Source organism: Carya illinoinensis, chromosome 9, assembly GCF_018687715.1.
Source record: "Carya illinoinensis cultivar Pawnee chromosome 9, C.illinoinensisPawnee_v1, whole genome shotgun sequence".
Taxonomy (NCBI): Eukaryota; Viridiplantae; Streptophyta; class Magnoliopsida; order Fagales; family Juglandaceae; genus Carya; species Carya illinoinensis.
This window is the reverse complement of record NC_056760.1, coordinates 14,227,916-14,239,687: the sequence shown is the minus strand read 5'-3', so window position 1 is coordinate 14,239,687 and position 11,772 is coordinate 14,227,916. Positions and strand designations below refer to the sequence as shown.

Genomic DNA, 11,772 nt, shown 5'->3' with positions numbered 1-11,772 from the left:
GTTACTTCACATAATCAAGAAACAAATATTCAGCTTGGTTAAATACCATGCTGTGTGTGTGTGTGGAAATATACCATATATAAGCCGTTTATTTAAATTCATAGTATATGAAAAGATACTATATACAGGGTTTCAATGAAAAAGCTGAAATAAAAAGGTTCCACGCACTTTTTTTATATTTTTTTATTTTCAATCCAGGTCACCATGACATGGACTAGTGTGGAGGGTGTATTAGATAAATAAAAATTTTATGTGCAGTCCTTTTTATGCACTCTTTTGTACACTCCAGTGATATGATTGGTTGGATATTAAAAAAAAATTAATTCAGCCAATCATATCAGTGAAGTGCGCAGGAAGTACGCAAAAGTGACTATATGTAGCATTGCTCAATGCCAAAATCACATTAAAAGATAGAATAATATTAGTATGCTCTCTCATTTTATTCCTTCATTTTGACAGTTTAAGTATTTAATATTTTTTTAAAAAAAATTCTTAATAGTTAAGAAAGTGACTATTAGTGTATTGATATTTTTTTAAATATTTAAAAAATATTTAAACATACTTTAAAACATATTTTTTAAAGTAGTAATTCTTGATGCATACTTTCTAATTTTGGTGAATTTTTCTTTATTAGCCTCTATACCTAGCCTCTATACTCGTAATGGAATGCTAATTATTAGAGAGATAAAATAAAAAAAAAATATTTTAATTTTATAAAAATAAATTTATAAATTAACTTATTACTTTAAATCATCAAAATTTTTAACTTGTAAAGTTGGGCGTCCTCTGCCGTTGACTAGCTACTCTAACGTCTCGTGCCGACGCCTTTTGCATAAAAATCACTATCTTGGAAGAAAAATGGTAGTTAGGAATTGGGCCGCGCCGCCGCACAACCATTTTAAAAAGAAAAAATGAATATAAAATTTATAAAAAATTATAATAATAAATTTCACTTTTTTTTTTTTTTTAAAACGAATGCACCGTTTGCACTTAAAATAGTGTTACTCTCGTAAAACCTTTCCAAAGTCTTTGGTTCAACTTCATTTATTTGCTCTCTTGACTCACCGCCCCCCAACCTCCTCTCTCTCTCTCTCTATTCTCTCTCTCTCCCGCAACTGGAGCTTGATTTCTGTTCTCAAAGATGTTATTCTCTCGGATTTCGAGGATTCAAAGAACCGGCATAAGTGGGTGTCGTTGGTTTCTCTTTCACAGACCGGACCACCATCACCAATTCTTTCGTTCCGAGAATCCTCTCCATCCGACTGAGTCTACTCAAAAGGTAGCGCCCCTTCCTCGAAATGGAACCCCCTTGATTTGTTTTTATTGAGTGAAATGAATCTATTATGTTCTTCGTTGAGCTAGTGTTGTTGTTGTTTGTGTAATGTATTTAACATTCCAAGTCGATTTTTTTAACCGTTTTCCTCTGTGGCCAAACGCAGCAGTATGTTACGGTATTAGGTTCACCTTGGAACATTTAGAAGTAAGGTGAATGGAGTCGAGGGTCATGTGCGTATACAGTGTTTTCCCACGAAGGAATTGATCAGTAGGTGTTATTTGATAGCGGGCTGTTGTTGTTGTCGTTACTTGTAGTGTTGGTGCTGTCTTTTTAGCTTTGAACTTGATGACTGGTTGCATGCTGAGGCTTAGTGGTGATTAAGGATTTTTTTATGATAATATGGTTTGCATTTGAAATGTATTAGTTCTTTTTGTTGTGAAAAACACCACACCCACACTCAATGATAACGAGACAAACAATGAAATAATTGCGGAAACACAGGAATCAAGCACGCATACATGACACACATTATTTAACATAGTTCGGCAACGTGCCTAAATCCACAGAGTTGCAGAGGGTTTTATTCCATAGGAGATTACAATCACACAGTGTGTTCCAAGAGCTTCACTCTACTCACACAATCTCAACTCTCTCTCCCTAGGGTTTGTTTCTCTCTCACAATATGCTCTACACCATTTCTTGCCTCTCTCTATTCAATCTAATTCTTTATGAACATAAAACATAACATATATATAGCAAACGACCCTGAAATCTAGCAAAAACAAGGTTCTTCACTCAAGTGGGTGTCAAGCACGCAGGGAGCGAACAACCAATCCAACATTGGCTCAAGCGGAATGTCGAGCAGGCTCTCTATCCAAGCTTCGCTTGAGCCAACTGTCGAGTGCGCCTCAAGTGAACTCATTGCCTGAGCTTCGCTGGAGCGTCAGGTCGAGTGACAGTCGAGCGAACAATCTATCTGCGCCTTTTCCAGCTCACAAAACCAATCAAGCTTCATAACCCAACACTTTTAGGATAGAGCTCTTAAAAAATGGCATATTTTTTGTGGTTTTATAAATGTAAGACCATTTTCATTATTTTCTTTATGGTTTGCTGTGCTTAGTAGGTTTTGGGCTGTAGAGAAACTTTTTCCCGGGATTTGCCTGCCTTGCATGGTTTCAGCCATAACATCCATCATCAGAGCAGTTCCATAGTTGAGGTAATGTGTAGAAGTTTCATTGCGTGCTTTCCTGCACATGCCATTATGATTGCGAATATTTGTACCTGTTTATATCTTTTACAGAGGACTCTTGAATGCCAGAACTCCAAGACTCATTTAATTTCCTATTTGTTCCCATTTTTCCAATCCCTTTTCATAATTTCCCCCTATGTGAGAAAAGCTATAAAATAGATAGGAACCTTGTGCCTTACTTTCATGCATTCTACTGTGGCCATAGCAAATTTTTGTTTTAAAATATAAATGCATTTCAGTTTGGCTGGACATTGATTGTTTCGTTGATACTTGGCCGTGCAATCTTACATCACTCTTCATTGCCTATTTTGATGTTCAAATTGTTGCTATTTTTTTTTTAATGTATGATTAAGCACTTCTTGTGGTTCAAAAGTGCAATAGTCATTCACAAATGTTACATTCTGGTAGGATTTTATTTGTCTTTAAGATTTAACACAAGGTCTTAAATGAATTTTTATTAATGAATTCTTGCGGATTTTACTCCAATAAGATAACTTCTGTTGCAAATTTCAAGCAACATAATTTATTTAATAATTTCAAATACTCCATGTCAATAGAACATACCGATGAATTTAAATAATATTTTCTTTGGATAAAAAATTTAAAATTTCTTAAAATTCCCAAATTGCTAAAATTTAAGTTGATGAAATATGTTTTTTGGGCAATGGTTGAAGTATTTAATTCAATCAATACAAATCCTTTATTATGCTTCGGACTAAGGCTACATTTGGATGTTTAGGTGATCTCGGATGATCTGTGAATAATAGTAAAAAAGTAGTGAAAAAGAAATGAATAGTAGTAAAAAAGTAGTGAATAGTTTGTGAATAGTAATGAATAGTAGTGAGGTAGTCTGAGGTGATCTAACCAAACACACCATTAGTGTTCTTGTAGGAAACTAATTTGTTTTCTCCATTTTAGCTTTATGTTTTATTCGCTATTTCTCCAGGAACAGCAAGACCCGTTTTCACTTGTTGCTGATGAGTTATCACTTCTTGCTAATAGATTGCAATCAATGGTAGTTGCTGAGGTATCTGATTTTTTTTCTTCTTGCTTAGAAAATGATAGTCTTCATGTAACATTCCATTCGATATCATATGATCAAACCCGGATTTTGTCTCACCCAGGTCCCCAAGCTTGCATCAGCTGCTGAATACTTATTCAAAATGGGGGTGGAAGGGAAGAGGTTTCGACCCACGGTAATAAGAACATCTTTTTGACTTATCAAAATAAATAAGAACATCTTTTTGTGCTAAATTTGAGGTTTTCTCCACTTCTTGTATGGTTGTTTGTTTGTTATGTTATTACTTACAGCAACTTATGCTTTGACAATGAATCCCAAATTTGCTTCTCTTGATGTGAGAGGAAACAATTCAAACAAATTTGTTGGGCCACTGCTAAAACATGCACTTTATCCACTTTCCCCCGCTTTATAATACTATGATCTAAAAAGGATTGTGAGGCTTAGGATATTGTCTCAAGTCTCTGGTATGACGCAAAGAGATTTTACCAGCCAAACTAGTTGGTACCCCAAACAGTTTTTAACTCTCAGCAATACATCTGTAAGATCAAAACACCTAAGCTTTTGTCAATATAAGATGAAGAGGAGGATAGGGGACAGGTTCAAAAAATTAGTCTGGTCTCTATGTTAGATTAGATTGACTTATCAAAAAAAAGATTGACTTAATTATTTTGTACTTTTGTTTGACTACATATATATATATATATATAACTGCTCATGGATCACAGTACTGACTTGGCATTTCACCTCAGCTATTGTTTTGGAAATCTATGCTAGCTATAGCTACACAGTTTATAAGTCTACTTTTTTTTTTTCTTTTTTTGTAGCAATCATCTTTCACTTATGGAATGACATAAAGATATTCTATGCAGGTTTTGTTATTGATGGCAACAGCTTTGAATGTGTCTGTACCAGAACCATACCTCAGTGGACCTGGAGATGTTTCGACTAAGGAACTACGTGCCAGACAGCAATCTATAGCTGAGATCACTGAGATGATTCATGTCAGTTATGATGCTTCTTTCAAATCTCTTGTGCAATATTTTGATGATGCTGATATATAAATGGGTTATCAGTCCTCAGGGAACAAATATGGACTGATAATTCTAGTCATCTTATATTTTTTAGTTGCTCATTCAGTCATTTATCTTTGTTTTCCACCTACTAGTACTTTTAAATATGCTATTTTATTCCGTGTCCATGTTGTAGCAAGACTGCAAGATCTTATAGTTTAGTTATTGTTCTTCTCATTTCATTTTGAATATTTGCAAAATGGCTAACAATCTACCAGTAAATTTTTAGTTTTGCTCAGTTTAGTAATCTATAACTGCTGTAAAGATGCAATAGTTTATTCAACCTCTTCAAGAGCTGGAGCCTGGAGTATGGAAGGGCAATGAGCCCCCTTAATTTTATTTTATTTTATTTTTTTCTCTTTTCTTTTCTCCTGCTGTTTACATGTTTATTCCACCCTTCGTTTCTCACATTCTATGCCATATTTCTGCTGTCTTTTTTAGGGCGGCTCAGCTCTGAATATAGTCCACTTTGTCAGCCCATGCCACCCAAAGTAACTTATGGAACATGTTAGGTGGGTAGAAAGATCACTCCAAAATAAAATGGTTTTTTTAAATGAAGAACAAAGAGCAGACAGAACAATACTTTCCAAGTCCGATTGATTGAACTTAGTTACTTCTAATTCATTATGAAGTGATTGTAAGGGATGAGATTTTTATCAACAGAGTTACTTATCAAAAAAAAAATAAAAAGATTTTTATCAACAGAGTTATGGTATGTGTTGTCCATGTGTATTTGAAATGGCCCTGAAGAAAGCCATTAACCATCCTGTTGGCTTTTTCCTCTATTTTGCTGCAAGTAGTTGTAATGTTCCTCTCATGTCAGGAACCACCTTCATTATTGCTTTGAGACTGACATAATTGTGTCATTGTTTTTAGGTGGCAAGCCTTCTACATGATGATGTCTTGGATGATGCAGATACGAGACGTGGAATAGGATCATTAAATTTTGTCATGGGCAATAAGGTACATTTTCTCTTAAATTGGTAAATTTTCCTTTTTCTTTGTTTTTTAATTTCTCAAAAATAAAAATTTGTTATGTGTCTCTGCTTTCTATATTTTCAAGTGTGGAATTCTGTTTATGGGCTTTTATAGAGTAATAGAACATATCGAGGGTTTTTCCCTCTGGTAAAAAATATTATGGCTGTTTATTCCCCTGTGATGTATACTTAGTTTTAGGCCCTGTTTGTGTACAAGAGTATTCTTAGGTATTATCAGATATTTTCAAATATTTCATTCCCAAATATCACTCAAACACAAAATACTTTTCAATTTCAAATCTTCAACTTTTTCATCTAATCATTACTTAATCACTACTTAATCATTACAACTTTTTCAAACTTTCAAACAAAACACAAAAAACAATACAACATTTTCAAATTTCAAAACAAAAATTATATTAAAAAATTATATTCAAACAATATTTTAACTTTATGATATTTTTATTCATCTTTTTCTCTCTCATTTTCCAAAACCCAATAAATATCTTAACTCAAATCATTTCACTACTATTCACAAATTTTTTCATTACTATTCGCATATATACTAAGATATTCCAAGTATCGAAATGGAGACTTAGTGTAGAGTTTGCCTAATTTGTTGTTGTTCCTTCTCATTCATTTCAAATGCAGTTAGCAGTGTTAGCAGGAGATTTTCTGCTCTCTCGAGCTTGTGTGGCACTCGCCGCATTGAAAAACACAGAGGTATCACATTACTTGTATATTAATGAAACATGTTTTTTTTTTTCTGTAAGTACTCCCTTAATGAACACATTGAACTTGATTGAAAAATGATACAGTGGTACACTTTTTTTTCCAATATGTTCCATCACTGTATCTTTAGGTTGTATCATTACTTGCAAAAGTTGTAGAGCATCTTGTGACGGGTGAAACCATGCAAATGACTTCGACTTCTCAACAATGTTGTAGGTATCCTGCTCGACCACTGTTTCTATCATTTCAAAAGTTTTGGTTGTTCCTTGCACTATAAGTTTTAGGGTTACATAGAGCTCTTTAAACGCAATAATTTCTCAGCCACTGAAAGAGCTTTCATTTTTGTCTCTTTTTTTCCATTCTTTTCATTACCCTATCATCTGTCTGTTCTTGCTAATACCTTGTATTACTTTATTGTTTCTTTCCTTTAATGACCACTATCTTAGATCATCTGACTCTGGTCTGTCCCATAATTAGTTCAATACAAGATGGACCAAAAAGTTTTCATGCACAGCCTACCTAGATCCACTACTAAGATGATGGTTTCTCAATTTGTGTCACTGGTTCTACAGTTTGAATCTTGTCTACTTTGTGAGTTCCTGAATAAAAATTCTGCCTGCCTTGTGTTTTTTTTAAAAAAAAAAGGTTGTCTGCCTTCCTTATAGATATATATATAAAATAAAAATTCTGCCTGCCTTGTTTTTTTTTTTTTTAAAAAAAGGTTGTCTGCCTTCCTTATAGATATATAAAAAAAAGGATGTCTTGCATACCAAATGGCTACCTTCTGTTTGTGCATGCTTATAGGCATTGGTTTATGGGTGTCATAACTTCCCTGCAGGCAATGGTTTCCTTCTTGGGCTTATTCTATGTGGAAAGTGTCTCACACACATGCACATACATAATCACACAAAGTTGTAGAAGACTCATGAATGCATGTGATTATCTGGCAAGAATGTATCTTGGGTGATACTGGGGATTAATAATCTATATTTGAATTGTGAGTAGTTTTACTAGCAGAAATTAGCTATCTAATTATCTATAAGCAGCTCAATTAGCAAGAAAGTTCAACTTTTAGTGAGCTCTTTTCTTAGGGTACCATTTACACTACTGCAGTTAGAGCAATAAAAGAGTTAGGGCAATTTTGTCTTTTCATTTTTTACAATGTCAGTTTTAACGAAGACCAAAATTTATCTGTAGCTCCTGTATTTCTTGAGTATATATTAATTTTGTGTTAATAGTATCCTTTTGGAGATTGCAGCATGGAATATTATATGCAGAAAACATACTACAAGACGGCATCACTAATTTCCAACAGCTGCAAGGCGATTGCCCTTCTTGCGGGGCAGACTGCAGAAGTTGCAATGTTGGCTTATGAGTATGGCAGAAATCTGGTATGTAAATTCTTAGTTCTTTTATCTGTTACTTACTTCAAGGAAAGGTTTAGAGAGTGATGGAAATAGAAAATGAGCGATCCTTCGTAATTCCTAGTTACTAGGCCTCTCATTCTATTTTGAATTCAGGAAACATCAAAATTAGAATAAAAGATATTCCATACAGACACCTAAAATGGCAGTAAAAAATAAACTGCACCAAGGAACTTACGAGCTGATTTATGGCTGTGGTAAATGAAAGAGGATCACCCTTAAGTTATATTGTAACTAATGACTAGGATTGTTCTGTGCCCAACTTAATGTGCAATATGCTTTTTTTTAGTTGTAGGGATCAAGTTGGTGGGTCCCATAGAAGCAAAATGCTGTTATTATGTGAAAGATCTTCTTAACGTTTTGTGTTAAAATGGTAGCAGCAGTAATCTGTAACTTGAATGGTATACAGCTGTGTATAGGGCCTGCAAATAATTCTGAACTGGATGCCTCCTTCCCTTGCTCTGGATAAGATTAAGACAGTTCATTTTTTCTGGGTATCTATATAGATGACATTTGATCTCTTTTCTTTTCTTTCACAGGGATTGGCATTTCAATTGATGGATGACATTCTTGATTTCACAGGCACATCAGCTTCCCTTGGAAAGGGTTCTTTATCTGATATCCGCCATGTAATTCATCTATCTTGTGATATCATTTTCTTATAAGTAATCAAAAAATTTCATTAGAACAATGCAAAAGGCATAGCCCAAGTACTCAAAAAGTATACAAGAGGAACACCTAACTAAAATGACACAAGAAATTATTGAAATTCTGCACATTAAAATCTATGGAAACTACCTAAAGAAATAAAGTATTTAAAAGGAAATTTTTAAACTCCTCTTAACTTAGACTCGCAATCCTCAAACTTCTATCAATTTATTTCCAAATACACCATACCATAGAGATAGGGACCATCGTCCATAGTATTGCAATTTGTCAACTGCCAGATAATCCTCTCCAATTGGCAGTCTACTATTTTTCTGGGCATAACTCAAGTCATCTCAACACGACTGAAAAGGTCATTCCACAACTCACTGGCAATCCACATTGGAGTATTATATTCGTCCCTATTAATCATTTGACTTGTTCCCCTTTATCCTCTCATCTCCCTCACCTGTAAAAAGTGTCCAAATTTATTCCACAAATTGAAATGCGACCTTCCTGAAGCTTAGACCACTCATGGGTAATGTTACTTGTTTCTGGATGAAAATTGCTTGAAGCATACTGTTTCATGGAATCCACCTTTAAATTTTTACTGTAGAGTGTTTGGCCACAGGTAGAAGTGCCCTGGGCTGCTAGATATATCTAGAAATAACCCGAGAATTGGAGCTGCTAGACTTTTTAGCTTTTTCATTTTGATTTTTTCTTTATTCCTTTTATGGCTGTGGTTGTTTCGTACCTGTTCCACACAAAATTTTTCTATATCTATTTGTTTGTTAATTCTATGTATGAATTAAATTTTGGGACTTTCTGAAGCACCTGCGTGCTACATCTTCATGATGATTTTGGTTGCTGATGGACTCAGAAGAAAAAGAAAACTCTAAGAAAAAGAAAACTCTAAGGGCTTGTTTGGGAAGTGAGATGAAATGAATATTCTGTGAATAGTGGTAAAATGGTTTCAGTTATAATGTTTGATTAAGTTTTGGGAAATAAGAGAAAAAAAGTTGAATAAAAGTATTATAAATTTAAAATATTATTACAATATAATTTTTTGATATTAGTTTTTGTTTTGAAATTTGAAAAAGTATTGCTTTTTGTGTTTTGTTTAGAAGCTTGGGAAAGTTGTAATGATTAGGTGAAAAAGTTGAAGATTTAAAATTGAAAAGTGTTTGTGATTAAGTGATCTTTGGGAAGGAAATTATGAGAATTTTTCAGATGAGATGAGATGAGATCATCTCACTTCCCAAACAATAAATCGTATATTTTCAACTTCCAAATTAGTTATAATGAGTCTCAGTTCAGTCAAACTTCTAGCTTTTTAAGTTTCATATGTTTGAAACTGAGTACAAAGCTTAGGCCTTTGCCATTAGGCTTATAAGCTTCTTCCCCATCATAAGTTTTTTTTTCTTTTCTTTTTAATAAGTTAGGCTTTATATTGGTTTTAGTCAAGTGAAAAATCAAAAGCAGCAAAGATAGTTCCATGTCTTAAAACCATAAATAATTGCCAACATATTCATGCCCCCAAAACCAAGGTAATTATCAAATTCATATTTGTCATCATTGCTTTTGTATGTATATGTATAATATTAAATTACATAATAACTATTAGACCTGTCAGTCCCCGTGATCAATTAACTATCATGGTTTTGGAACATTGATCTTAATTATTTTGTCAGATGCTGCTAAATTTTCAAGTTTCTGTGTACAGTATGCTAGACACGCATGTATAATTTTTTATTCTATTTTATTAGACCATTCATCAGTAACATATACAATGACGATGCACCTGGCTCTGTTATAATCAAATTAAAAAATAAATAAGTAAACTTTTGTAGGGAATCATAACTGCTCCAATGCTGTTTGCCATGGAAGAGTTCCCTCAGTTGCATGCAGTTGTTGACCAGGGATTTGATGACCCTGCGAATGTTGATCTTGTAAGTCCATAGAGAGTATTTTTCTTTTGATTTATTTTATTTTCAGACTGTTATGTGTGATTTGCAATGTTCGTTGCTGAAGCAACTACAGGTGATGCACAGTTTCTAATGTTTTTTCTCATATAAGTTATACTGCATAACCAATATTTAAAAATAAATAAATAAATAAAATAAAAAAATAAAAAGAAGAAGAAGAAGTTATATTGCATGCTGTCTTGTAAAGATCAGCTGATTTTAAAATCCTCTAAAGTAGGACATAGGGATTCAGAATTCCCATCAAGTTTCTACACTATTTGTCATATCTTCGTTTCTCCTGATTTTAGTAACATGGGGTCCTGGATATTTGAGCTGAAAATATGGGCACTGTTTTGGACTCTTTATTTGTGCATTTCGTCGCTTTTGAATAAATCTCCCCTGCCTTCAGAAATATCAAATATGGGTTTGTTCTACAGTATAGCTTCCTTCTGAACCGTTTCTTTTGTTATTCCCATTTTCAGACTCGTGTCTGTCTTTATTTTTTGCTCTCCTTCTCAAGAACCCAATTCCCTAACTATTTTCTTTCTGTTCAGTAGATGAACGGATCATGTTTTCTCTTAAGATATGGGTAGAGTAGTATACTGTAACTTGTATGATTGAACTAGTTGCCTCTTGCATTTTTTATATGGAAACTGGATGTGCAAGTTGTTCAGTCTTATTGTCAAACATGGGCCCCGTGTTATTCTGATACTTCAGAATACTCAAAAAAAAAAAAAAAAAACTACTATGATCTATCAGAATCCTTTAATGTCATTTCCATTTCTGATAAGTACATCACAATTCTTCTATTGGATTCGATTTCTTAAAGTTGAACTCTATCTGAAAAAATTAGGCTCTTGAGTACCTTGGGAAGAGTCGTGGAATACAGAGAGCAAGGGAGCTAGCCACAAAGCATGCCAACCTTGCTGCAGCAGCAATTGATTCTCTCCCCGAGAGCAATGATGAAGACGTAAGAAAATCAAGGAGGGCACTCGTAGATCTCACTCAAAGGGTCATTACTAGAACCAAGTGACAAACATGACTTGTAATTCACAACTTAAGAAGATAACATTTATTTCTGTAATGTGAGGGGCAATGCTCCTTGTTTTTATCAATATTCATTCAATCATTCCAATTTTTGTTTTTCAATAATTTCATGAAAATGACTCATATCTTGTAAATTATACTCTTTAGTTTGGAGTAATGACAACACAGGTGATCTTGTAGTATCTGCTCCAATGTGGTGACATCTAGTTCTTGCTTTACAAATATGACTTGATTGCTATTGTCCCGACTATTCTTTGAGTCCTCGTGTGTTTGGAAAGTACTTAATTTAAGGAGTCACGATGGATGTCTTATTGACACTCTTCTTGACCACACAAATTGAATAGAAAATAGATCTATTTTAATTAGA

The 11,772-nt window shown here is 33.8% G+C and overlaps 1 protein-coding gene across 4 annotated transcripts; it reads left to right on the top strand.

Moving 5' to 3' along the window:
* The first annotated feature begins 1,010 nt into the window (after positions 1-1,010).
* LOC122277558 (solanesyl diphosphate synthase 3, chloroplastic/mitochondrial) lies at positions 1,011-11,587 on the top strand. 4 transcript variants are annotated; one of them, XM_043087583.1, is made up of 12 exons: positions 1,011-1,279; positions 2,400-2,492; positions 3,478-3,552; positions 3,650-3,721; positions 4,416-4,547; positions 5,493-5,579; positions 6,245-6,316; positions 6,456-6,541; positions 7,584-7,716; positions 8,289-8,378; positions 10,245-10,343; positions 11,212-11,587. In XM_043087583.1, the coding sequence occupies exons 1-12, from the start codon at positions 1,142-1,144 to the stop codon at positions 11,389-11,391; spliced, it is 1,257 nt and encodes a 418-aa protein (XP_042943517.1). In that variant the 5' UTR covers positions 1,011-1,141; the 3' UTR covers positions 11,392-11,587. The 4 variants fall into 4 exon arrangements, with proteins under 4 accessions (XP_042943517.1, XP_042943516.1, XP_042943520.1 ...); XM_043087582.1 differs by having other exon boundaries at positions 3,472-3,552; XM_043087586.1 differs by having other exon boundaries at positions 1,144-1,279; positions 2,397-2,492.
* Positions 11,588-11,772: the final 185 nt, after the last annotated feature.